General features: G+C 40.0%; 1 protein-coding gene across 2 annotated transcripts; it reads left to right on the top strand.

Moving 5' to 3' along the window:
* Positions 1-104: 104 nt before the first annotated feature.
* zzz3 (zinc finger, ZZ-type containing 3) lies at positions 105-27,593 on the top strand. Of its 2 annotated transcripts, none has more exons than XM_084732981.1 (12): positions 105-253; positions 7,965-9,927; positions 13,979-14,117; positions 15,803-15,950; positions 16,114-16,226; positions 18,268-18,339; positions 19,009-19,110; positions 19,494-19,589; positions 20,772-20,921; positions 22,569-22,703; positions 23,703-23,803; positions 25,890-27,593. In XM_084732981.1, the coding sequence occupies exons 2-12, from the start codon at positions 8,030-8,032 to the stop codon at positions 26,032-26,034; spliced, it is 3,099 nt and encodes a 1,032-aa protein (XP_084589107.1). In that variant the 5' UTR covers positions 105-253; positions 7,965-8,029; the 3' UTR covers positions 26,035-27,593. The 2 variants fall into 2 exon arrangements, with proteins under 2 accessions (XP_084589107.1, XP_084589108.1); XM_084732982.1 differs by lacking the exon at positions 105-253 and adding an exon at positions 474-750.
* Positions 27,594-27,783: the final 190 nt, after the last annotated feature.

Below are 27,783 nucleotides of genomic sequence, written 5' to 3'. Positions count from 1 at the left end.
TAGGGGGAAATTACAAAAGAAAAGTCAATTATGCTGTGTGTTATCCATTATAAAATCTGATTAATAAACAACTATGAATTGGGTAGGGTGACCCCGAGAGTGTGTTGCCGACTGCACTCTTGGCAGGGGCAAAAATGTACAGTATAGTGTTGCATTTTGACGAGCGCGGTTGAATCGGCTCACACACCCCGACTAGTTGACTGGATTGAAAACATGGCTGCGGCCGAACGTGCAGCAAATTTACGGAAGTGAGGTATGTGTAATTCTTGAGCTACAAACGCTATTTAGAAGTGTACCTCCAGTTCGGTGCTTGTAGTACAGTATATGACAAAACTTGAATTTATTAGCCCACCAAAAATGTCTATGACCGGCATGGTTGGAAGTACACAAATACATCGGCAAAGTTATGCGCGGAACAATCAGCTAGCTTGGCTAGCTAATATTAGGCTGCTGCGGCTAGCCGGAGCTGCTAACTGGTTACCAACCGCCGTTATACCGCTTGGTTGTTAACCATGCTGCTTCTGTCTGTGCGCAGCAGCTGTAATGTAAACCTCGGTGAAACACAATGTTAGTAGCGATTTATTCCATCAGTATATGTTTTATTAGTGGACTTCATGCCTGCATCAGTTGTCGAGCTAGTTTAGCTAGCGTGTTAGCTAATGTTACCAGAGGGGCTACAGCTGAAATCGCCACGATTCCTTTCTGCACGATGCAGTTAACAGGAAAACTAGCCGAGGAGAACTAGCGAAGGTAACGTTAGCTAACTTGGCTAACTAGTCGTTCACAAGAAAAAGAGAAAATTGAGATGTTAAATTGTAGTATATTTGTTTGTATCATGGGAAGCGTTTCAGGTAATATTTGGATTTCACTGGTGCAACAGTCTGCAGTTTGGTGTCTCAAGCGGTAATGTTTTATATTTAGCCCTGAGAGCTAACGGTAAGTTAGTTTGCTAAGGTTAGCCCGCTAAACGGCAAGCTAGGTCTAGTAAGGTTTGCTTGGAAGTTGGTCCAATGCTAAGGTTTAGCTTGCTCGTCAGCTCCATCAACGGCTGTTTTGCTTAAATGTGTGTTGGAGTTTTAATCCTAAACTTCAGAGTTCACTTGCTGCAAACTAGTGTTAACTTAACCGGTGGCACGTGTAGCTGCAGCGGTGTCTAGTCTGTAGTTTATCAGCATCCTCTAGACTCCAACTTTGTCCATATTCTGCTCGCGGCAGCTGATTAGCTGGGATGGTGGGACTTGAGCGATTCTCATCGGTATGTATACCAACACCACTCCGTGGATTTTTTGTTGCCAGTAGGCCCCGTGGAAGTGTTGAACTACAGGTCAGTAGCAGAGATAAACAGTACAACACGACGGTAAAAACGCACAAAGCTTGTTTGTTTATCATGAAACAAATTTCTGATCCTAAACTCAGTTAGCTTAGCTGGTTTGCCAACAATAGCCTTCACACTTGTCTTGTAAGGTGTGTTTACTTGTGTGTAACTGGAGTTTACAACCTTAAAATCTCAATGAAACCAATGTTTCGCATGTTGTGGCAGATAAACCATGTGCAAGCCCTGGTATGGCATGATGATAGTAATGTAATCAGCACGTGTTAACATAACTTCTCATCCAAACACGCGCTTTAGTGAACAGGAAGTGGTTGATTGAGAATTACAGTCACACATGGGTCCTATCCAGGTTGCTGCACTGACTAATAACATCTCAGTGTTTTCTCTGTATTCATGTAGCAGTGGTGCACCACCATAGCTAGAGGATTACCACCACTGGAAACATATGTACGATCGATGAAAGTTAACTTTAAAGGCATTACATGAAAAATGTAAAAACAAAGTAGAGACACATAAATATAATTCCTTTAAATTATGTCTAATTAAGTGTATGGTTGTGTCTGTATCTGCAGACCCTGCCTGCTGCCTCTATTTTCTTATTTCCCCATGCTTTGCTGTGTTTGGGATGCTTCTGTACTGAGCCTGTTTGGTAGAGGTGTGTATTCCCCAGCCACTACAGTGCGCAGATTTACACTGTGTCTGTGTTAGCTGCAGAAACAGTTTTACACACAGACACACACATGGGCAGAGCAGACTGAGGATCACTTTGGCTGTATTCATACAAAATCTGGTGTATTTGGGCTTTAAAATGTAACCACTGTGAAACAGTCAGTAAATAACATTTTATTTCTCCGTTTCACTGCTTTGTTCACACTACCAGCGCTCCATCTCTCATTCACTGAGCCCTTGAGGAGGTGCCGATTTTGAATGGTGTGTTTACAAACAATGTTTCAGATTCTGCCTGTTATGTTATGTATAATGAAACTAAGTGTGGTCCAGTTGCTTTAGAAGTAGGGCTGCACAATATCATTAATGAAACATATGGATGGATATTGCAGTATGATGCATGATTAGTGAGAATGATCATTTTTGTCTCTCAAGTTTCATTTTCATGGAAACAAGCTATTGAAATCACAATGATGTGACAGTTGCTGGGTTCTGTACCAAACAAACATTGTCTGAACTCCTTTGAACAAGATTTGCAGGCTAGGGCATCACTGCAGCACTACAGTACTTTATTCTGTTTTGTCACACATTGTGTCACAGCTTCTGCCATTTGGATATTGCACTTGGTGATACTGCCGTTTTGCTGATATTTCGGTTATTTTTGCAGCCCTAGTTTGCAGCAGATATGAGGCTAAAAACTAGAATTATTACTAAAAGCACCACAGCTGTATTAATATTACTGAGGAAGCACTGCATATTCTGGCATTGACACTTTGAAAGTTCATGGCTAAACTGCTGCCCGTCAGTACTAATTATTTTCCAACCTTGTTGATATCAGTGGCTATAGATGACAGTATACTGTGATAAGATTGTAAATAACTTGCTCAAACCTGATTACTATTTAATAATGGTAAATTAGTACCTGTTGGATTAGGGACCTGATGTGCTATGATAAGATGTTCCCTGAAAAGTCAGGGATATTTTAATGTCATTTGTATTGTATTTAGTAGAAGTTGTAACATTTAAATATTTATATATGGTACAAAATATACCCAGGAAAATATGACATTTCTTATCTGATCAGTAACAGAGCACTGTCCACTGTTATATACCCAACAACAGTAGACAGCAAACACAAATCAAATGCTGGTCTGTGGTCTAACAAAGCGGGTTCCAGCCATTTTGGCTTTTGACCCCATTAAACAAAGCAATGTCCACTTGTGACTCCTCATGAGATGTTATGGCCTTAGTGTTGACATGAGTTATAAGCAGGTCTACCATAGAGTGGTTTATTGATATCAGATCTTTTTTTTTTTTGACTTTTATGGTCCTGATGAATTGAAAGCATTTAGAAAAAACATATCGTTGAGCTATTTATTTCCTTCTAGCTCTTATAAAGTGGAAACCTTTTTTGCTTAACCTTCACATTAAGTAAATGTGGTAATGAAACTAGATTGGTGCTCAACAAGCCTTGTTTTCACAATGTAAATCAGCCAGGCATGATTTTTCGCCAGTAAAATTATGTCTCTATTATAGACTAAATTGATGACCAAATTAAAGCTTTTTCTTCTAACCTTACTCCCGCCTCCACATTGCTGCTGACCCCTGCTGTAGGTACTTGTTTGTGCGAAGCTATTGGCTAAAACTACTCAAGCTATGTTATTACTGTGCAGTGCACATCAGTAACTTTTAAGTTTACCTCTTCAATGAACATACTTCTTTAATTTCTCTCATTTCTAAAGTGGCAATCTTTTCTCCACGGAGCTAGACTCTGAGGAAACAATCAAAATCTGGCATTGTGTTCTTATCAATTGTAACACCTACAATAATACCACTTGGAAATGCCAGGGGGAGAGTTGAGAAGTTGTCTGTTTCCACTTTAATACACCTTTTATCCTTGCATGATTTTTATCCAGGTGTGGAGCAACTGGCTTAAAGCTGGGGTAGGCATTTCATTTTTGGCGCTGTTGGGAAAATGTTCTAGAATAAACTTAAAGTATAATATAAATAAGTGTTCTGAGAGAAAACTTAAATTCTGTACTTTCTCTTTGCTAATTTTTCAAGCTTTAGAAGATCTAACCTGTGATGTGAGACTTTAGCCAATCACAGGTTGGTGAGATATTTGATTGTTTGGTCTCGCAAATGTTTTGGGGCTTGTCCATTCACGCTTTTGACCAAAGTTAAACTGTGGCACAGTGATTTGGATTTCCATTACTGCTTTTAATGCTCCGAGCTGTGCCAAGTTGCGCCCAAGATGGACCCTCTCCGGAGTGGAGCCAAAGCGTGTCCAACCTGCCTCCAGGTGGGCTTTGGTGTTGTCTCGCTGAGCATGGCCAACCCATGCGACTCCTTTTAACAAGCGTGTGTTGTGAGACTCAACTCATGTCTGTGCAGTAGAGCAGAGAGAAAGATGTTTTTAAAAGCCTATGTGCGTTCAGCTGTCAATATTTTTGTAGCCTCTAAATGAATCCCTGTGGTTCATTTATTTTCTATTCTGCATTGCTGTTTGTACTGTCAGGTATCTGCATTTTCTTTTTGTTTTGGTTCAGTTTCAGCTGCATAGGATTTGTGTTAAGTCACCACTGATGAAAACTGAACATTTCATGCTGCATCATGATAAAAGTGTTTAAATAACAAAATATCAGTGCACTTTTATTGTGAAGAATTTAAGGAAACAACCTGTTTATCCACCTCTTTATAGTTGATCAGCTCAAGCTTCATCAAACTCATCTTCATTTACAAAACAACTTCAAGTGGGTAACCCGTTTGTAAGGGAAATTTATGTCCCTGCCGTGCTAGACTGACAGGTTGAGACAAACTGAGTCAAGCCCAGAAATGAAACTCAACAATGAACTGTCTTTCAGCCACCAATCCAAAGCGCTGGCAACTGGACCAACCAGACAGTGTGACTCTACAAATAATTTTTCTCCATAATGGCATCCTGCATCTCTAAAGTATTTCTGTTTTAATGTTCATATTGTGTATACTAGGGGGAAATCTATGTTATCATTTAATGCTAATTCACTACACATTCAGCACCCTGTCATTTAAGTAGTTGGTTAGTGATTGGTCCTCATGAAGAACATTTTTTTAATTTTTTATTGGTAACAGTGTGGACTGGAAAAAAGCAGGCTGTCCCACATGGTATCTAGCCACTTGTACTATCTTACGACATTCCAGTCATTGCACCACCATTGGACGTGTTTTACGTGAGGCTAAGCTTAGAAAGAGGCTGTGTTTTTTAACTAGTCACACCGTTCTATATATTGGTTCCTTGGCGCAAAACTTTTGTTCTAATATGTCCAACAGGCACCTGAAGGCAGCATGAGATGTTTATTGATTCATTATAAATTGAGGCTTTGCCAATGATGTGCTAATCATTGGGACAGGGAGTGTGAACAAATTTTTCAGTCATTCAGCCAAACTGTTACCCTGATCATCTTGAAGTGATTGATTGTGATTAGTTCTCTAGTTTTTCAAGAGCAGGTCAGATGAGCAGGCTTAATTGGTTTTGTCAATTCAAGGGTAAGGGTTAGTGCTCAGTCTGAATAAACTGCCCCCTTAACCCCTATTTGTGTATTTTTTTTTTCTTTCTCGCTCTTATTTTATGCATGGACAAATCACATTAGCTTTCTCAGCTGGAGTCTTCAGCTGAGTGTGAGTAATATGTGCATGTGGTAGGGCTTGTTCCAGGTGACTAGTATGTTAATTCCCTGAAGGGATGTTATCAAAATGTATTTGTAGCCAGAGTAGCCTCTGGTTTTGATGTTGCTGTATTAGCACAGTGTAGGAGAAGGGTGGGATTGTCTAAAAAAAGGCAACAAGGAGCTTTTAAATCAGTTTTGACAGAGGTCAGCCCACAGATTGATGTACTTGGAATTAATGTAAATGAGAACCATGTCCACAATGCTAATGGACGCAGTAATTTCTCTCCTCTACAACAGGGGACTATGACTACGTCTTATCTTCAGCAAAAGGACACCACGTTAGATCATCTCCCCTCGAATGTCACTTTAATATGACCTTTACTAAGTCTCGTTTTTATTGTCCTCTAATAGATTTATTAGTTGGAGCTATCATCTGGAGGATACTCAACTGTTCAAGTGTGTGTGATCTCAAAGTTGTTGATGTAGATTAGGCTTACAGTTGCAGACTTGCCCACTAAAATGAGTTGTTTGATTGTGGAGTTAATGTCTGGAAAATGGAGCGACTTTGCTTATTGTTTATTGTTCTTTACATTCCACAGCAGCTTTAATGTAGTCTCTCTCTTGAGGTGGCATTTATAATGTGAAAGCTACTCTGCCATTGTGTTTTCAGCCAGCCGTTTTCTGTTTCTTTTTTCAAACACATTGCTTTGTATCTCCATGACCTTTATGCTATGTGCTCAATAAAACAATAAGAGAAACCAGAATAAACTGGTTGGATATATACAGTATATATATGAGCTGAACTGCAACTATTATTCAGTTAATCAAGGGGGTGATTCAGAGAAAATTAGTTGACAGCTATTTTGATAATGGTTTAATTGTTTCAGTTATTTTTCAGGCAAAATGTCAAATATTAGCTGGTTCCAGTTTCTTAAATGTAAGGATTTGCTGCTTTCCTTTATCTTTTTTGATAGTAAATTAAGAGGTCTTTGGGGTTTGGACTGTTGATTGGATTAAAAAAAAGCAATTTGAATATGTCAGTTTTGAGCTCTAGGAAATTGTGATGAACAATTTTTCCACAATCTTTTGACATTTTATAAACTATATGATTGATCATGAAAATAATTGTTAGTTGCAGCCCTATATAGGAGTAGCCCAGCTCTTTTACTGGAGTTGTGTTTGTGTCAGTAACAACCTTAATATGAGTGAGATAAAAGTGAGGAAGGTAAAGATGTTTGGATTAGCATTTGGATTGTGTAAATTTTCCAGTTCATACTGTAAGCAAGCATTTCTGTTCTGATGCACAGTTATGTACTTCATCTGCGGGATACCATAGGTGACACACAGAGCGAGTTTTGGAGGGCTTTGTTGTGCCTTAAATTATGTCAGGAAGGGAATCGTCATGTCCTAAGCCTCTATGGTTGTCCTCACTCTAAGCCTGTAAGCCTTGTGTAGGATTCTTGTTGTCGGAGCATTTCAATTTTTGTACATTCCGATAAGTTGCGAAAGGATTGCAGCCCGTTGGTCCTCTGGCACACCTGTTATAAAGAGATAAACAGCCTACAGTTTGTGATGACAAACGTATGTCTGCAGTGTTTGTTATCTCTCCTGAATTGAGTGAGACAATTACAATGTATCTTCTGTGTCAGAAATCAGTCAACCAGTAAACCATATTTATTCTTTGTGTGACAGAATAAGCAGTGATCTCTGCAGGGAGGAAATAAATATGCCCTCACTGAAACATACACACACATTCTGTATGATGGTTTGTGTATTTGATTTTTTGGTTTAATACAGGTAGTTTTTGTAAATCATCTGTTTGCCAGCTTTGGGGGCTTTTCAATATTTAAAATGCCTGTTGCGCTGTAGTCACCTTTATTTCTTGAGTTAACAAGCACATACAGATGAACCTCAAAGCTGTGACATTTGTGAAGTGTCAAAAGAGACTTGTTCTGCCAGTATGAGATTGTCCACCTTTTTAAATATAGGGGAAAGGTCTGTAATTTGTATAGACCTGGGATAAGACATCTTGCTTTGCCTGTGGACTGAAGGTGTTGCTTAGTTACAATGACAAGAGAAATCAATACCCCTCTAGAGTGAGCTGAGAAATGACCCGAGCGGTATTTAACAAAGGCCTGTTGGTTAACGCTTTTGTTTGACGCACCCCAGGGTACCATCCGTGCATTCATTTTTAGCTTGACTGACCAATCAAATGTATAACTGTTGCAAAGGTAGTGCCGTAGTGTAACTATTGAGCTGTAAAATTGGATTATTTTGACTTAATGAAGTGTATGTATCTTTCTGTATGTGTTTTGCAGGTGCCCACATTCTGCTGCAGAGGAGAGAGCACCAGGATGAGGAAACTGTAGGCACCCGCCGTAGTATGGCCGCGTCCCGTTCCTCGCGCGTCACAAGGTCGTCAGTGGGGCTCAATGGATTGGATGAAAACTTTTGTGGTCGAACCCTCAGGAACCGCAGCATCGCCCAGCCGGAGGACACCTCAGTGTCTCCACTACCCAGGGCCCGCTCCCCCAAGAAGAAGCAGGACACCAAGCAGGAGACGAAGCAGGACGCCAAGCAGGAGACGAAGCAGGACGCCAAGCAGGAGTCGAAGCAGGACGCCAAGCAGGAGTCGAAGCAGGACACCAAGCAGGAGTCGAAGCAGGACGCCAAGCAGGAGACGAAGCAAGACGTCAAACAAGAGTCGAAACAGGCCGCCAAGCAGGAGTCAAAGCAGGACATTAAGCAGGAGTCGAAACAGGATACCAAGCAGGACTCAAAACAGGACACAAAGCAGGACGTCAAGCAGGAATCGAAACAGGACGCCAAGCAGGACGTTAAGCAGGACTCTAAACAGGATACAAAGCAAGATGCCCAGGAGGACACTCAGCAAGATGGCCAGCAGGAGGCCCCTTTGCAGGGAAAGCTAACTGACTCAAACGCTTCTCCGTCTGAGGCGGAGCAATGGACCAGCTCCAGAAAGCGGGGCGTGTCCTGTTTAGAAAAAGACATTAGTCCCGAGAAGTCCGAGAACTGTGATAGAGGTAAGGGGGCGCGGGATGCCTGCCCTCAAATCAAAAGGGCCAAGCGGTGCTCCCGCTCTGGAGAGTCTCAGGGACACGAGGAGGACTCTGAGCTTTTGAAACCTGAAAGTCCAGTCCCTGTCCCCGAGACTAACAAGGACAACAGTTGTGAGGAATTTCCCAGCCAAAACTCTGCTAACACTTCTCCTGCCTCACCCGTCCTCAGTAAAGAGGAAGGTGAGGCGACAGGGGGGACAGCAACAGAGGATGGTCATGTGGAGTGCGACGGGGCAGCTCAGCCCCCGAATGCTCACAAGGCCTCTAATGGACTCGGAGAGAATAAAGCAGAGGAGCCTAGCACACTCACTGAAGAGCCTAGTGCAAACCCCACCCCTGCTACCACCAACTGCCCGTCGCTGCTCAATGGCAGTCAGACAGGGGCTCCCTCATCCCCTGACCCCGCTGTGCCTTGTAGAAACTCTGTCTCTGTGCAGATGGAGGTCTCTGGCTCAGGGGAATCACCAGCCTCATCTGCACCGACCTTTGAGGCTGTTTCAGAAGATCCTGTCCCTGAGTTGATAGTGGCCAAGGAGCAGGAGGTGGAGGAGGTGGAGGTCGATGTGGTGGGCGACCCGCTATGTCTTGCCCATGAGGAGCAGGTGACGGAGACTGAGAATGATACAAATGGTCAGCCACTAACACCGGTGCAAGAAGCTGCTGCCTCCAACTCCTCCTCCACCGCCAACATGAACAATAGTCCAATCAACAACAACAGCAACTCAGGAGAAACTACACCCCCACTAGCAACAACCCCCTCCCCCACAGAGAACCCCTCAATATCCAGCACGTCCCCCTCATTCACAGAGCTCTATGAACACAGATACACCCTACGGACTTCACCCAGGAGGGCTGCCACTGGTGGCAAGGCCTCCTCCTCCTCCTCCAAACTCAGCTCTCCTCCCAGAGACAATGGTCCCTTGAGGGAAGAGGGGGAGGTAGTGGTTGGGCTGGAGGAGGATTGTCCTATGGTGGAGGAACCTGCTCCCTCAGACTCTGTCGGCCCCTCCAGGGAGGAGCCGGTCTCCATGGATCATGGGGACAGGGAAGGTGATGAAGAAGGTGTGCCCATGGAAGGCAAAGAGGCTGAGAGAAGCAAAGAGCTGGCACAGAGCCAGACTGCAGAGGAGGAGGAGGAAGAGGAGGAGCCAGACGTGTATTACTTTGAGTCGGACCACCTGGCTCTTAAACATAACAAAGAGTATGTGGGAGCTCCCCTGGGGATTCTGCTCTCTCCTCTTCTTTTGTTGATGCAGCTCTCACACATGTTGATCACTGTATTCTGTGATCATTGTGTTACTTCTGGTCTTTGGTTTTGAATGAACCACAGATGCATTTGAGTTGAGGGGGATTTATAAGTGCTATCATTCTGATGTTTTGAAAGTGCAGTGTTTCGAACATTGTTAAACCTCATATTTTTCCATTTAGTTTTAAATATGTAGAAGAATCAGTCAGATTGTGTCCAAAACATTATTGACTCTACTTGTGTGCTGATTATTTAGGCTACATCAGAAGTTCTCAGTGTTTTGGCTCAGTCTTGTGACCCCTCCTCATAGGTTGAATATTTTTATGAGCTTGTTTCTTGGGATTTTGCCGTACCAGGAATTAAGTAGTCAATACCAGTACCAGTGAAATGACAAGATTCTCGATACCTGAATCAATATCATGTAAAAAAAAAAAAACAGAATCAAAAATAAAATTCAGGCATTGTAAATTTTTATTTGCTACCTGAAATTAAAACTCTTGTGAGCTTTGAAGAAGAAATGCTATGGGTATATTACTAATCCTGGCTCAAATCAGGCAGGTGCAAGCAGTAGTTTAAGTTTACTGATATGTAGACAGACCATTAGTCCAGATATATGTATTTAAAATGCAAATGTTGTATTTTAATGACAGATGACACAGACTGAACGTTAAGAAGTCAGCATAGCCTTAGCCTTCTAGCCTTCTACTACCAGCTATGCATTGCTATGCATGCTATGCATTACTATAGCTGAAGCCTTAAGCATTTAGCCATTGCAAACATGGAACATAGTTGGCTACACAGCAATGCCGGCAGTCTCAAACAAAAATAGTGGTAAGGATAACAAGGATAATACTTTATAATGGTAACAAGAATTGAAACTCAATCACCAGCTGTCTGTTTACTCCTGCGTCTGAGTTTGCTGACCGTTTGCAAACTGGTTTTTGTGACTTTATTATTCATCCCTGATTATTCACCTCAAACTCAAAGTACTTCTGTATGCAACTCTAATTACTGATATTCTTTTCGATGAGTAGACGCAGAGCTGTCACTGCAGCTGCACTTACTGCCATCCTTACCATGTTGTTAACTCTGAAAAAACAACAACTTCTTCTTCCAGGAGTTCTTCTTTTTCTTTTGGCATTTAATGCGGGCGAGAACACTTGTAGGTGTATGCACTGTCCCAATCAGGTCCAGAAGAATCGCATCTTTTTTTGACTTGTTTCTCAAGAATTAGTTCATGTGATCCCTACTAGCTTCTTTAAGATTGCTTCATTTAGTTAAAGCCATGAAGAGGTCAAATTTACAGTAGTTCCTAAGAAATGAGCAAAGATTAGAGAAAAGGCACCCAAAAAATCAAAATTTGACTGGCAAAAGTAGGGCTGCAACAAACATTTATATTCATTGCCGATTATATTTTCTCAATTAATTGATTAGTTGGTTGATCAATATAAATGTCATAAAAGGGTGAAAAATATTGATAACTGTTCTTCAGAGCCCAAGGTGACATCCTCAGATGTCTTATTTTGTCCACAACCCAAAGATATTTAGTTTACTGAGTAGAGGAGAGGAGTAAAGAAACCAGAACATATTTGAGAATGATTAATCAATTATCATAATAGTTGGCAATTAGTTAAAAAGCCTATTAATGATTGATTAATTATTGAAGCACAAGGCAGAACAGTACCCCCCCTCCTTTATCTTTCAGTTGTTTGCTGACAGTGTTTGATGATGAAAATGTATTTATGCTGGCTATGATCTCAAGGGTTCTGATATTTAAATTGAGTTTATTGTATATCAATGTGTGATGATGACACAATGAAGCTTCAGAAATTTCCATGGCCATATAGTGAAGAACATTGTTTTTCTTCAGCAGACACTCTTATGTCTAATTTCCAAAAAATGCATGTAAAGAAACAATAAATTGGCATATGAGAATATGTGAGATTTTACACCACCAACACATAGACAGAAAGTTTAATTATCTGAGTTATTTTTAGAGTCTTTCCTTAGTTATTATGGGAATACTGGTGAGCATCTAACTATATCTCTTGTCTTATTGTTCAGGTTTTACATATTTTAGCATTTAATTTCCACCTTCAATCTGGTGCTGTGATTGTGTGAATTGGCTGCCAATTGTCAAAGCCCGCGGAGATTGATGTTAAAATTACTCTGCTGATTGCCTCTGTTCTCTCTTTTCTCAGTAAGATAAGTTGTTTTAGAGGAAAGGATTTCTTCATTGTTCCAAGTGTTGTTGGCAGTTGTCATGCAGGATTGGATGTTGATGTTGGTGGACAGGTCCCACGCTGCGCTCAGTCAAGCACTGTTAACTGCACTGTGGCAGGTCAGCTGATTCATGATGCATCTTCATAGGAGGAAGGGCAGAAGACTGTAGGGGCTCAGAGATGTCATATGCTGAGGTCTCTTTGTCTTTGACACCAGTATTGGTGAATGTTTCAAATTTGGAGAATGGCTTTAGAATAGGATTTCACTGCTCTCGTATTTCATGGTAATTTGATCAAGTTTCTGTGACATGCCAAGTTTTAGGTTGTGCTGAGTAAGGAGAATTTTTGAAGGCTTAGATCAATACAGTGAGAAGAAGCATGACTAGGCATTTTAGGGTTGCTGAATATGGAGAATTGACATTGACATGATTGATTATGTGTATATGGAATATATTGTGTTTACATCTTACGGTTTTGCCTATTTTGACACAGTTCCCTCTACCTATATATCATGTACATATTTCATAAAGCAAACCCCTATCCTTGATTACCAGGCATTAGCATAGCAACACTATTGTCCTAGCCAGTTTTTCATTTGGCACCAGTGTTTGTCAGTGGACCTTGGGCCCAGTAGGTGGCAATGGAACACCAGGCTTGTCCCTGGTTACCTGGCTGGAGTCCAGAGTGCTGAGACACAGAGCCAAGTCCTCCTCATTTCCCTAAAACAGATTAATGCACAGATCATCTGTTCATCTGAGGAAGTCAGCATGCTTTCTTTTGCATTCGAGGTTACATTCCAGTCACAATCACTCTAGTACAGGAAATGTGCAGTAGTATGTTTTGGTGCCGCTGCTGCAGAGACAGATTTACAGTTTGTGCTGAAGCACATTACTCACTGATGCTGTGCAAGGTCAGTGGAGCTTCACATGTTGTAAAAGGAATGGTGTCTGTAACTAATGAAGGGATATGAGGGTTAAACACAGTTGACTCGTTCCAGTGTTATGCTTGTAGAAGTTTTAAACCACTGGCAGCTGTTGAATAAATTGTGTCCTGTGCATTGATTTTCGTTCATGTCCTGTTAGGGGAGATTGATCCACTCTGCTTCACTGAGCACCTGCATTAGATTATAGCTATGTAGGATGCTGTCACAATTGCGTCGATTCCTTCAGCTGTGCTCGCACTGTAAGGCCTCTGAGTCAGTACCACACTTAGTCATTGACAGCTCAGTTTGCAGATCTCCTGTTGCCCCAGAGGGTGTGAGTGGAAAGGTCAGGCTTCTACAGCACAGAAGGCTCCTCGAGCACTACAAAACCCAAGTGTTTTGTCATGCAAAGGTTTTGATATTGCTCTGAAGTGTATGTAGTGTGCACAGTTACAGATCAGAAAAGTGTTGCCATGGTTTAAATGTATTTTCTCTTTTTGTTTTTTTCTTGAATATTTGTTTACCAGCTGCAGTTCTTGATGGGCTGCACTCTCTCCAAGTAACTAAAGGTGTTTGCCAAAGCACCTGGGTTGAGATGCATTATTTCCATAAATTCCCAACTACTGCCAAGATTTCTAGCACACCCAAACTGCCTGTAAACATGTTATTTACAAAATAGGTGGAATGGATTTGAGAACGGTTCATGTCTTGTGCAAGCATTTAGGCTCTCAGCGCCGTGGTTGAATTATGCATGGTCTGGGGTCTGAAAGTTTGATGCACTGCAGCATTGCAAGTGTCAGGTTAAATAATGTAGCAGTCCCTTCCTTCCACTGTTGTCTAAGCTCACTTCCCTCCATGTCAGTTATCAGAGGCTGCTGCAGACCATCGGAGTTCTCGAGGCCCAGCGCACGCAGGCCATCCTGGACCTGGAGACATTGGCACGTCACCAGAGAGAGGCGCTTGCCGATCCCATCAGCTTTGTGGAGCAGCTGCAGAAACGGGTAACAGACATATGGACCTATGTCCTTGTGTTTAACTCACACCAAAACAATCTAGATGCACTACACGTCAGAGGAAAAATGTGTATTTTTGATTTGGGGATGAGCTGTCCTTTTTATGATCTAAAAACTAGTAATCTCAATTTTAGAATGTCTTTTGACAGCAATTTTGACAGATCTTAAAAATTAGATTTTAAGTAATAATTAACAATACATCTATAAAGTTGCATTACCATCAGAGCGTGATCAATACAATTTTTTGCCAAAACATTAAAAAGCCTAACTACAAAATAAATGCAACATGGAACCAATGAAATAATATTTCATAAATTAATTTACTTTGCAAGTAAGACTCCTGATTTTCCTTCATTTCCTTTGTGCCTTTTTGCCACTATGGACGTGAAATAAGCCTTATAAATTGCATTCATAATGGTCTTAAAAGGTCTTAAAAATTCTTAAATTTTAACCTGCAGAAATCCTGGTACAGGTATAAAGGGGACACTGAGTGAACATTTCATTGTGTACAACAAGCACCTTATGCACAAGAATTGTATGAAATGTTCAAGTTAATATGTAGTCTCTCTGCATCAACCACTCTTTGAGACATGGCACGCAGGATCTTGTTCTTGTTTTTTGCCTGAGGAATACCTCGCTGGTCGAGACATTGCTTGAATAAATATTTGGGAGCTTGTAAAATTCAGTGAGCTGACTCCTTTTCCACTGTATGGCTCTGATTTTTGTTCTGCAGTTGTTCACAACTGGGCCAGGATGTGCAAACTGTCAAAATATTTCTGACTGCTTACTCGATAAAATATTTGTGCAATCAGATCAATGTAAATGCTAAATACATCTGCTAACACCTGCTGCAGGTGTTACAACAAGCAAATGCTTAAAGATTGTTTTACTCATGAGCATATGTTATTTTTTTTGCTGAGAGAGTGATATTGTGCATTCAAGAAAAAATAAATGATGGTGTCAAATAGGGTTGTGAATTTTGTACATTTTCCTTAACCAGTACTTTAACACATTAACAATCAATAATCAAATAATTATGAATAAAATACATAATGCACATCTTTTTCTCAGTTGAAGTTTTGCTTAAACAATTCTAGCGACACATTAGTTACATGGAATGTTAATTCATGAAGCACAAACAGAATAATAAATTAATAAGGCTCTTGCTTGAAACAGTGCTTTTGTCCTTTCCTTATTCAGCATGACCTCTGGAGAAATAGTGCATAAAATATATATTATTGGATAATACATTTTTAATCAGTTAAATTCTTAACAGTAATTATTCAATTGATGTTTAACATCCCTCATGTGAAATCATGTGCTGAAACCTCTAGTAAAACCCAGAGTGTGATGTGGAGGATCTCCACAGCACGTAGTTGGTCATCCTCATTCTTGAATCTAAATTTAGGAATCACTTGAAAATCCCTGTTGTGGGATCTGTTACGAAAAACCTTGGAAAAATGGCAGTTAAATGTGCTAACTTGAACTGTTAAGCAATGATCAGAGTTAAGTCACAAAGCAGAGAATATCCCAAAACAACTAAAAGTTACTCTTGCAATGCCAGTTGGTTTCTCATATGTTGTCACAAATTGAACCTTTATGCAGTATGGTTTGTTGAAGTTAATGCGTTCATTTGTTAATAGATTGTAACCCCTGACTCTTGTGACCCTCAGGTGAATTTGGGCTTGCCGTGTCCTCAGCGAGTGGTTCAGCTCCCTGATATTGCGTGGGAGCAGTACACCTCAGGACTCGGTGACTTTGAGAGAGAGTTCTGTGACAAGAAGCGCAAAACCAGGCGGCTAAAGCTGATCTTTGACAAAGGCACGTATATTTTTAGTATACCACCACAACTAGTCAACTACTTTTTGGGAGTAGTCGATGACTAAAAACATTTTAGTATGACTGCATTTAAGAAATCAAAATAAACTCCTGAGATATTCTTCTGCCATTTAAAATACCATCCAATCCTTTTTCCTCCTTTCAGGTTTGCCTGATCGACCAAAAAGTCCTGTTGAGCCCAAGAAGGAAGGCGAATCCTCCACCATGTACTCCTCTCTGCCCACTAGTGACGCTCCAGAGAACGGCAGGCAAACACAGGTAGGTTAAAATAATCTGTACAGCACACATCCTGCTGCTGTCATCAGAGCTGTGATTGATTCCTAGTATATCATTAGTGCTGATGAGGCTACATCCATTTCTAACTGTAGCTGGTGAATCACAGATATCCAGCAGGTTGGCCTACAAATCATCAGGCTCTCACCGCTTTTTGCTGCCTGCTTTCCTCCAACCTCATCTCCCCCATTCTTATTCCTCAGCAGAGTTGAGCATGCAGCACGTGTGAGCACAAAAGATGGTATCTATGGAAACATGAGGAGCCAGCCTCTCTCACACCTCTGATTATGTTTTATTCTTGGCCTCTGTTATGCATGTGGGTCTTTTTTTCACTTTTAATGAAATGTTTGGATTTTTTGTTCTTTTATTTGCTTGTAAGGTTAATAGGGTCCCCATTAGTTGCTACGTCTTCCTTGGGTCCACACTTAAAAATACGACATCAACATACAACAGATATGATGGGATAAAATTTTATTTATTCCACACTGAGAGAGTTCATTTGTAACAGCAGTTCAGGAGTCACAGATAGAGTTAGAAAAGAAAAGACAATAAAATAAAAAAGCTATTTACACAAGAGAATATTAAAAGAAATTGCCTTGTAAAATGGATAACTGTCTGACTGAGATTGGTTTGCATGGGATAAAATATAGCTACAAATATGATATCACATACAATGATATGAATATAAAAATAATAAATACTAAGTATAGTTACACAGAATACAATATACATATGAAATAATATAGTTTGTGTATGTTATACAGATAAAAATACTAATATATGTATAGTAATATGTAATGTTGTTGTGATATCTAATTGTAACAAGGGGATTTTTGGGCCTGATATCGATATTGGGGAGAAAAAAAACGATATATTGGCTGGTATTCTTTATACAGAAAATAATACATGGAATATATACATAAATACACATTTATGCAAAAAGTGTTTACCACTTGTGACAAAGATATGTAATGGAAGCAGGATATTTATACAGATTAATGGTAATTTCAAATAATTATAAATCACTATAAATGAAAAACACGAATAGAGTAAAATTTGTGTGAAGTAAGAAAAAGGACCACATTTTAATAATGTGTTGGACAGTTATTTACCCCACTTTTAGTAGTTTCATCAATCTCCTTGGTTGTTTTCTTTATTTGATGCAGACCAATAGTTTGATTCTTCTGAAACAGAATAACATCTTTTCCACGACCTCAGGATATGTTTTCTGACATGGCTGTTTGAGAAATGATAAGCTACTCACTGCATCAGTTAGACTTAAATAACTTGTTGCCAGATTAAACATATTAATCATTGCAGTAATTATCCAATGGAAGGCTCTTACCTGTTTGCTTTGTTAAATCCAGGTGGTGACTTTTTCTGGTCAGGCAGTGTATAATGAGTGTAGATGTGAGTAAAATAGGATATGTAGCCTGAGATGAAAAAAAAAAGTGCAAAGTAGCCATGATGTTGTTAGCTGTGATGTTGTTAGGGGTGTGTGATGTGAACAAATGTAACAACACTATCACAACCCAGATTCCCCTCAAACCCTCCCTGCACCGGTAAGACGGTATCAAGTCTCATCACACTCTATCAGTTTAATACCGAGGTATTGCTCAGCCCCAGTCAAAACAATATATTCAAATAATATATGTAAAGATAGATCGTCCAGCCATATTCAAAAGAAGAACATACCAACAATAATGATAATAACTCTTAACAGTGAACACACGATGCCAAACTAACAGCTCTTAGTTTATTCCTGTTGGTCTGTGGAAGCACATTTGCATTTCTCCCGGATTACACTCTTTGAAATCTAACAGGATTTTGTTTGTCAGTCAAAAGTGTTCCTGTTTTTCTGTGTCTTCCCAATGACGCATCTCGAGTCACATCTTTGTCTGTCAAACTGACAGATTCAGCGTGCCAGGCAGTTCATATGCACAGATCTCTTCAAATGGTGCTGTGCCCATTATTTTTGTATCGTCGTAGTCTTTTAACACGGCTGTCACTCGTGTTTTGTTGACAGATGATCAGGGGGAGGATTTGTCACCCAAACAAGCCTGACACGTTTAACCAGCTGTGGACTGTGGAGGAACAGGTAGGTAGCAAGTGTGTAAGATGTTGCACTGTATTTTATCAGAATGGCATCATTCACCAAATAAATAACCAAGTGTGTGCAGGAACGTTTGCTGAGATGAGTATTGAAAAATTATGTTCTTTCCAGATTTCTACTACCATTTCTCTCTTGAGATTTCTATGAAAATAATCAGTTTCATATATTTCTATTGCATGCATTTGTGCAAAAAGCTTGATGTTTATACAGAATATGGAATTGTGACAATTTTTATCATATCTCACAAACATGACATAACATAAAGGAAAGAGAGAGGAGGAGAAAGGAACAGGAAGCAGGAAAAATAAATAAACTTAATTTGTATAGCAGCTTTTAACACCCATTTACCCACCCACCCAGTACTACTTGTAATTCTTGAGTTTCTTTTTGAAAATAATCTAAATTTATTATTAAATATCCAGAATATATAGGATTCTAGTCTGAACTATTCAATTTGTGAAACTGTATACATTTTTAAAAGCAACCCAAACCTGTATTTGTGTTACCCACCTGTTACACAGGCTTTTTATGAGTGGTATATATCTGGTTTGTGATAAAGTATACTGGATACATTAAACACAAAACACACACAAATTGCAGTAAATGTATTTATCCCTCCGTGTTTTTCACGTTCTGTTTTGTCTATTTTGATAGAAAAAACTGGAGCAGCTTCTCGTTAAGTTCCCTCCTGAGGAAGTAGAGTCCAGAAGATGGCAGAAGATTGCTGATGAGCTGGGCAATCGAACAGCAAAACAGGTGACAAAGAGTGAAGATTAATGAAATGATTTAAAAAAAAAAAAAAAAAAAAAAAACGCAACAAAACACAGAATTACAGAATTTGCTGGTTAGAACTTGAAGCTGAACAGCATATTTTCAGTTGTCCTTGAGTGTGCTTGTGTCTTTATTAGCAAGTCCTGACATTGATGAATCTGTGTGTCTTAACTACGGGAACACGCTGTTAAATTGGAAGAGTGTAGAGTGTACACTTTGCAGTTCTAAAAGGCAAGGACTGACTTGTGTGATAACTGCACCCCCTGCATGTACCTGGATCACACATTTGCGTGACCTCAATTACTTTGAGCAGCTGTTCCTCAGTTGGAAATCATTAACGCAGCCATTTTCCTGTTAAAACATTGCAGGTTGCCAGTAGGGTTCAAAAGTACTTCATCAAACTGACAAAAGCTGGTATCCCTGTGCCTGGAAGAACACCCAACCTCTGCATGTACACTAAAAAGGTATTTACCAAACCCCTCAACTATACTGAGTTACTAATATCATGTGAACAAATGCTTTTCTTCATTGTTGTTGAGTGTTTTTCAGTAAGGTCCCATGCATTAAATGTTGCAGGATGGAACCTTAATTAGTATCATTGGTAACACCTGTGCCCCCATCACTATTTAATGTCAAAATGGTTGCTATGTGTGTGTTATTGTACTCAAAACTGAATTGTGATGAAAGGTATAAAAAACAATCACTCCTTGATATTTTGAGAGTTAAAAAATAAATATAAATTTGCAATTGTCTTTTTTTCTTTCTGCATTTGCTATTAAGGATTTGTGTACTAGATTAGTACTCAGTGCTGGGTGATATAGCTTATGAATAATATATTGATATACAGTGTATATTTTGATATACACATGTTCTCTAAAATAACATGCCATAAATTCTCAAATGATACAAACCGCTGATTTTATGAGGCATTACTGTAGATTAAACTACCCAATAGTACCTTACTATAAAAAACTATATCTAGTCTCATATGACAATATTGATATATTGCCCAGCCTAATGTACTCAGTATCAGTATATACTGATTCCAGTGTAGCCCTGATGATAGTAAGATAGCTGATAAAAGCAACTAAGCCACTGTATTAGTTTTGTTTGAATATTGGGTCGTCATTCTGCAAAATTAATGATTCCAGGCAAAGTGTAACATGCTATTTCCACTTCAGTGGCTGTTTTAACACAATCTGTTATTATGTGGGAAGACTTGTCAGCTATAGTACACAACAGTGGAACACAATGCATTGTTCAGTGCATTGAGCAGTGTCATCATTTAACTTTTTTTATTGTTTTAAATTGTATAGCTGTTTTATGTCTTTTAATCTATTCTTGTATTTTATTTCTGTACAGCACTTTGTTCCAGTGTGGTTATTTTAAAGTGCTTTACGAATAAAGTTGGATTGGATCTAATTTTACATACATTTACCACATCAAGATGTAACAGTATTGGAAAGTATGCTTTGTAATATCATGATATTGATTTACAATTCAGCTCCGCTTTTAAACATCTGCAAAAGTGCTTTATTTTTCAACAAAGTAGTAATACATGTTATTGTATTGGCTTCTAAGAACAAATCATATTCAGTGGGACCTAAACTGCCTGCTCTTGTAACCATTCATTTTTTTTCCCTCAGGCATCCAGTAAGAGGCAGCACCACCTCAATAAGCACCTGTACCGGCCGTCTACTTTTCTGACCTCCTATGAGCCTCCGGTGTACATGGATGAAGATGATGAGCGTTCCACGTATTACAGCAGCGTGCAGGACCCCTCGGCTGATGACTCGGTCAGTCCTCTGTCATACCTCACAACTCTAACAACTGGAAGCCACAATACTCTTTCTTTATTTTTGATTATGTTTCTTTTTACACACACATTCAGCTCCTATTTATTTGTCCTGGGAGATTGTCTTGTAACTGATCCAATGCCCCCGACTTTCTTGTGTCACTGAACAGACTGGCACTTTGCTGCTTAATTAAACTAATCACAAGCTCACATTTCCTCCTCTCTCTCACCATCCACAGTCTCTCCTCTCTCCTCTTCATGCAAGCAGTGACCTGTAATATAAAGACGAAGTAAAGCTGCGTGTTATGTGCCTTGGGGAGCTAGTTTTTATACCTGACTAGTCTATTTAAATCCAAGCAAACTTCTGCTTTGTCACTTACATCTCCTTTTATATGACAGACTCTCCCTCTCACTTTTAGCTCAACTTTTACGCCTTTGGATGAAACAAGGCATTTGGCTCTTGATCATGCCCGTTTGTAGCTTCTTTTTTTTTTGTCACTTCAATCAGGGCAGCATGCACTGTTGAAAACAGCTAAATCAGAGCAGGGGGCCAGGCCAGCCTCGCCTGTATTTTCATTTGAACTGTGCAACTCCTGACGGTTGCCATTACCCAAGCACTGACATTTTCTTTCTGTCCCTTTGATGGCGGTAACCTTTATGTAAAACCGGGTCGGCGTGTCCTGCTGAGAACACAGGCTGCTGGCTCCACCAGTGCATTAACAAAATCTCTGACGCCCCTGGTATGAAGCAAAGTCACAAAGGTGTTGCCAGTGTGGGCCACAGTAATTTCTCACTTCACTGGGTTGTCACTTAGTTTGAACATGTTTGCAGGAAGGAATGAAGGTTTGCTGAGGGCAAATGCATTGGCAGCTTAGTAGGATTCTCACAAAGCTTTTTCCTGTTGAGACCTGGAACTGCGGCTGATAGTTTTGTCAAAAATAAACTGTTGCACTTTGACACTTTTTTTCATTTCTGAAGTTTTTCCCCTCTGTATAATAAGAAGGTGGAGGTTGGTGTAAGCTGGAGTTAGCAGACAGGAAATGTCTTTGTGAAGGAGACAGAGGTTTGCACTCATGCACTTTCAGCCAAAAGGACAACTTTTGCTCAGTGCAACTAGTGCTGGGAAATATATCAATATTATATTAATATCATGATATTAGTCTACATATCATCTTAGATTTGGCTGAATCACATTCAACATTTTCACTACTTTTGTCTAATGTTTGTGCCAATGAACAGCCCTAACCTGATTCACGTCACATGACTGTGGAAACTTATGAGATATGAGAAGTGAGACCTAACCCACAGCATCACATGCAGCGTGGTGTGGTGCAACTTTTAGTTTAACTTTTAGTATTTGTATCATATTGAATTTAAAAAGTTTGGTATGGCCTATCCCCCATGTATGGACACATCACTCTTGTTCAGCTGAAATTAGACTGATCGATACTGGAAACAAATTTGTCTGCAGGATATAAAACATCTAGAGAAAATCATTATCAGGTTGGATCCCTGGAGTCACGTAGAGATGTTTTGTCTGCACATCCTGATGACTATCAGTCATCTCCTCTCTGTCTCTCTCTTTGTGTGTGTGTCCACGTTTATGGATGCGTGTGTTTACCTTTCCTTCCCTCACACACACACACAGGATGAGGAGGCGATACCTATGGAGCTGAGAAATTTGCCAGAGTACAAAGAGCTTTTAGAGCTGAAGCGACTGAAAAAACAGACGCTCCAGGAGATCCGAGAGGACAAGGTCGCAGTGCGGCACGTTGGCTACAAGGTGAAGACCTTGCACACTTCTGTACACACACTGACAGCATTATAGCCAGACTTATACATATACATGCACCCTGAATGTGTGAAGGATAGTGAAATTACATTCTGACTAAGAAGGATTATCCTGCAACGGGGACAAAGTTTGTGTCCTGATTATATAGCATACAACTTAGAATTGTTTGTATTTTGCGTCTGATTTTGACAGATCCTTATCCCACAATGCAGCATGCAACAAAAATAGAGGAGGCTGTAAAAATGTAGAAAAAAATGTTGGTTGGTTGGAATTTGAAAATAATAATAATAAAAAAAAATCCTTAATCTTAGTACAGCAGCTGCAGCTTGATTGGTATTTTACATTATCAGAGCAGGCTATTCTGGTCTTTTCACATCCTCAGTCCAGCCTTTTAATAATTTATATACATGGAGGAAAAAAGTTTATAATTGTGACTTAAAATAACCTGCTAACACTGTAAGTTTATGAGTGTTTACATTGTTTATTAGAAGATCATTTTATTAGGAGGCTAATGAGCCCTTTAGTTGGTTATGTCTGTTATTAACCACATAGAGCATTTTAAAAGTTTCAACTCAGGCTTTTTCAGTCAAGGGGATTTACGAGAGTCAATTGAATGAATAAAGAAGTTAATTGCAACATTGTGTTTATTGAAACAACAAGTTATTTCTAACCTAGCATTACAAAAGTGCATTGTTCTTTCCTATTCTTTGTAAATCTTGTTTCTTTTCCATTTGTGAAAACTAAGAATGAGAAAATAAAATAAAAATTTGCCCTAACTTTGTAGTTTGTACATAAAAAGTGTAAATGTCTGGCCCCTTGGCACTTTACTTTCTTCAAATCTGGCCCTTCTAAAATAGTAATTAAATGGGCCTGCTTTAGAGTGTGACTGTCCTATTACCTTATCTAAGACTGCTTTCACCAGCATTTAATAGTTTTACTCTGGTCCGTTATTGTGTTCTGAAGATGTGTGTTGTGTCACATTTTCTGCAGTGTGACGTCTGCGGCATGGAGCCCATCCAGGGAGTTCGGTGGCACTGTCAGGACTGTCCGCAGGAGAACTCAGTCGACTTTTGCTCCAACTGTTCCGACTGGTGAGATTCTCCACCTCTGTCATGAAACTGAAATATAGACGCATACAGAACTGGTATTTTGGGTTTGTACAAACTGATGGTACATATAAGATGATGATTCTTTGTCTACCATAAAAGAGTTTTCCATAGTTATTACTGTAGTAAGTCTGCGATGTCTCTGGGCAGTGTTGTAAATAGCAGTAAGATAGTTTTCTGAATTTTGTGGTGATGGCCCTTTATTTGTCAAGTATTAAAGGGATAATCCACAAACATTCATCAGGATCATCTAGGAACTATTTTCTTTCTATGGTAAAATCTACAAGAACTATTTTCTTTCTGCAGTAGAATCTACCAGATCATTTTGTTTTCTTTCTACTAGAAAGAAAGTAGTATTTGTTGGGCACTTTGAGCACCATGAGCCAAGTGCCATTTGGTCCCATTATATTGGAGATAAGGCAGACATCTTTACAGCCAATATCTCCAAAACTTTGGAACTCAGACCAAAAAAAAAATCTAGAAGGATAAATAGCACTACAGACCAGAGGAAAAACATATATTTTTGATTTTGGGGTGAACAGTCCCTTTGAAATTAGCCTGGATTAGACAAAAAAAGACATTTCTGTCTTCTTCATATGTGACCATTTTAAATAGATTATCCAGAAATTTAAAATTTATCTCTAGATAAACAATCAGTTTCTTTTGTGCCAGATCCTGATCTGAGTCCTTTTTATACAGGTTACCTTAACTTGGAGTATTTGACTCCTGAAACTGACGTGATGTTAGCTTGATGGTTTTACTAGAGAAGACGAATCACTCTGTTGGAGTTGTTTGAACTACAGAAAAGTTCAGTCCACTTGTGATTTTACAGCTGCGTTACAGAGTGAAGGTTCACCTCTCACAAATGACGAGTGCATAAACTGGCTCATACAGAGCACTTTAGCCAGACAACACGCAAGTTAAATATTGGCCTGTTATCAAGTTACTCATGTAATTAACCTTAATTAGCCACAGCTGGTATGATCTGCTGCCAGAGATGAGAAGCATTTGGTGAAAGTGAAGGTCGAAGCCAGCTCAAGATTAGAAGCTGTTACCTGAATGTTTTGTGATGCTTCTAGTGCTGTTGTCTAATAAGAGAGGAGATGTAACAGATCTGTTTGAGTTCAGCAAATATTTTTATTTCTTCAGCCTGAGTGTTGAAACTTGGAACCACAAATTATTCAGTGAGCCCAAATAGTTTTTCACATCCACGTACTTGAATAATAACCTTTATATGCAGTTTGCACTGTTGAGTCCATCTGAGATGGAGGAGGGCCGTGCTGCAAAACTAGCAGGCTGATGAAAAGTGGACAAAACACAGTAGGGTACAGTAAAGAAAGGATTTGATCAGATTAATTTTAGCCAATACACTCCATTAAAAAATGCTTGAATCTATATTGCAATGTACTCGTTACTTATTTGAGCAATCTGAAATCCCTTGAGTTACTGTCACTATCTAACAAGGGCCTCCCCCTGAAAGTCTAAGGTTTGATTTATCAGCCGGAGACCCCTCTGGGAAAGAATGACTGCTCAACTCACAGAATCTCAGTTGAGTTTGTTTTGCTTTGTTCTCCTTAGTCTTTTCTTTTGTTCAGGGCTCAACAATTAGACACAGCCCAGATGAAGTAAAATTGTTGAGCTGCTCTTTTCCGTGACATTTATTACATAACTACAGGTGGTGCTGCAACTAATAATTATTTTCATTGTCAGTTAATTGGTTGGTTATTATCTTGGTTAATCAATTAATAATTGTTTGGTTTATAAAATGTCAGAAAATGGTGAAAAATGTCGATCAATGTTCGTCAAAGTCCAAGTCTCTAATCTCATAGAAGATTAAAGCCACCAAAAAATATTCACATTTAATAAGATGGAATGAGTGAATTTTTACTTTTTTCGTAAAAGATTACTCAAACCAATTAATTGATTATCAAAATGTCATGGTTCATTTAATTATCCGTTAATAATTGATTAGTCGGTTAATTGTTGCAGCTCTAATTATGGGGTCGTTAGACAGCCAAGATGGTGGCTCTTACACTGACAACATTTTATAATTTTCATGTTTGTCTTCCAGCTTGTTCAAGACAGAGACTCACAAGCCAAACCACCACTTGGAGCCGGTGCACCAACCTGACACCTTCCTGGACAGGGACTACTGCCTGCCGCAGAGCACAGGCTACAACTACCTGGACCCTAACTACTTTCCAGCCAACAGATGACAGGGTCCCAGGTGCCTCTAGCTCCAGGCTCTCTCCACATATCCCACAGGCCACTCTGTGCATGGCTCCATCCTCCAAGTCCAAGATAACCGCTTAACCCGCCGCCAGGCAGGAAGGCCAGCAGGCAGGCAGACAGCCAGGGGCCTCGGAGCAGACCACCGTGCTGCTGGTGGGGGGGGTGCTGTTGGTAAACTGGCCTCCCTGACTCGAGCAAAAGGGGGCGGCCATGTTGGTTCCTCAGAACAAAGGGGACCCCGCTCCACCTCAGCCAGGTTAATCAATGGATCTGTGATTTGAAACGACACTATTTTTAAAACAAAGAAACAAAACAAACAGAAGGCACACCGACATTCCCGAGCTCTGTGACTCCAGGAGGGCTGTCCCCCCTCTCCCTTCTCCCCTTCATCGCCCTCCAGTTACCTCCCTGTGCTGCTTCGAAACTGGAGAACTGACGACCGGTCTGGTGAAGCGCCACCTAATGGAGATGTGTGGTCATAGTGGACTGTGAAGTCATCAATTGAGAACACAAAAGGTGGTTTGTATGTGTGTATGTGGTCTCTGTGTTATGCAAGAGTGAAAAATGTTCTAGCTAGGTATCCGTAGATTGAGTATTTATGAGTCGCAGCGTCCTCAGCAGGAGCTGCGGCTGCTGCGAAAGAAGTTTAGCGGCGTGGAACTCGATGTTGGCGTGTTTTCAGCTGCGGACTGTAGGAAGTTCTGCTGATCCACACGACCTTCTGCAAACAGACCTGTACGTGTTAAACTGATGGTGCGCCATATTTCAGCATGGTGCCATCCCTACCACTGTCACACAACGCTGCTTTCTACCCCCCTCACCTTTCAAACACACACACACACACTTTCATCTGTATTTCCTTTCCCTTTGCTCTCTCCACTAAAACATGTCTAACAAGAAGCACTACAGCACGGAGAGCAAACGTTTCTGATGGCGGGCGAACAGGAACATGTGGAAAAGTACACAAGACTGTGTTTTTGTTTTCATCTTTATTTCTCCTTCCCCAGTGTGTGCCGTTGTTGATCATGTTGAGTGTTCAAGTATATGGTGAAAAGTAGCCAGCTCTAGTTGCTGTGTGCCATTTTTAAAAGAGAATTAGTTATTTTTTTCTTTGGGTGGGGGGAATCCATCTCTGAACCTGGCCACAACTCCTCCCTTCCTGCGTGGCGCCATCAACCCACAATGTCCCACATTATTGATCCAGTCATCATGCCTCTAGATCTTCTTTAATTTTGCAGTCCACTTTAAAAGGTCCATTTAAAAGATTGTATTTTTATTAATCTATTTAAAAAAAGAAAAGAATTGAGGTAGAGGTTGGTGCCTCCACAGTGGAACAACCCACGCAATTTTATACACATAGATTTTGTTGTGCTTGAGTAGACACCATTTTGTATGGTTTTCGTCTCCTTCCTTCACCCCCTTTGCCCTGCTTCAATATCTGTGTATAACAGTCTGTTCTTATGTAAAAAAAAATAATAATGTAAAAAAAAAATGCTAGAGGAGAATCGTGGAAATAAAAGTATGTGAAAATAGTGTTTCTATACCTCTGGTTCATGTTTTATTATTATTATTGAAGCCCATTAGAGGCTCGATGTTTGGTTCAGCAGCTTGAAGCTGCAGCAATTTGTTGATTTATTTTATTGGTTGATTTGATTAGTTCAACAAAAGTGGTTGAATCTCTCAGCTGATCTCTGGTTCTCTGATGTGAGGATTGTCTGCTGTTTTATTACACT

Source organism: Lutjanus erythropterus, chromosome 12 (genome assembly GCF_056507025.1).
Source record: "Lutjanus erythropterus isolate fLutEry1 chromosome 12, fLutEry1.hap2, whole genome shotgun sequence".
NCBI classification, from domain to species: Eukaryota; Metazoa; Chordata; class Actinopteri; order Lutjaniformes; family Lutjanidae; genus Lutjanus; species Lutjanus erythropterus.
The sequence above is the reverse complement of the archived record's forward strand: the minus strand, read 5'-3'. Positions and strand labels throughout refer to the sequence as shown.

Bases quoted from the DNA above. Each gene is read 5' to 3' on its own strand.
- zzz3 (XM_084732981.1), top strand. From the start codon at position 8,030: ATGGCCGCGTCCCGTTCCTCGCGCGTCACAAGGTCGTCAGTGGGGCTC. The intron at 14,118-15,802 runs GTAACAGACATA...TGTGACCCTCAG, and splicing joins TGGAGCAGCTGCAGAAACGG to GTGAATTTGGGCTTGCCGTG. The intron at 16,227-18,267 runs GTAGGTTAAAAT...TTTTGTTGACAG, and splicing joins AGAACGGCAGGCAAACACAG to ATGATCAGGGGGAGGATTTG.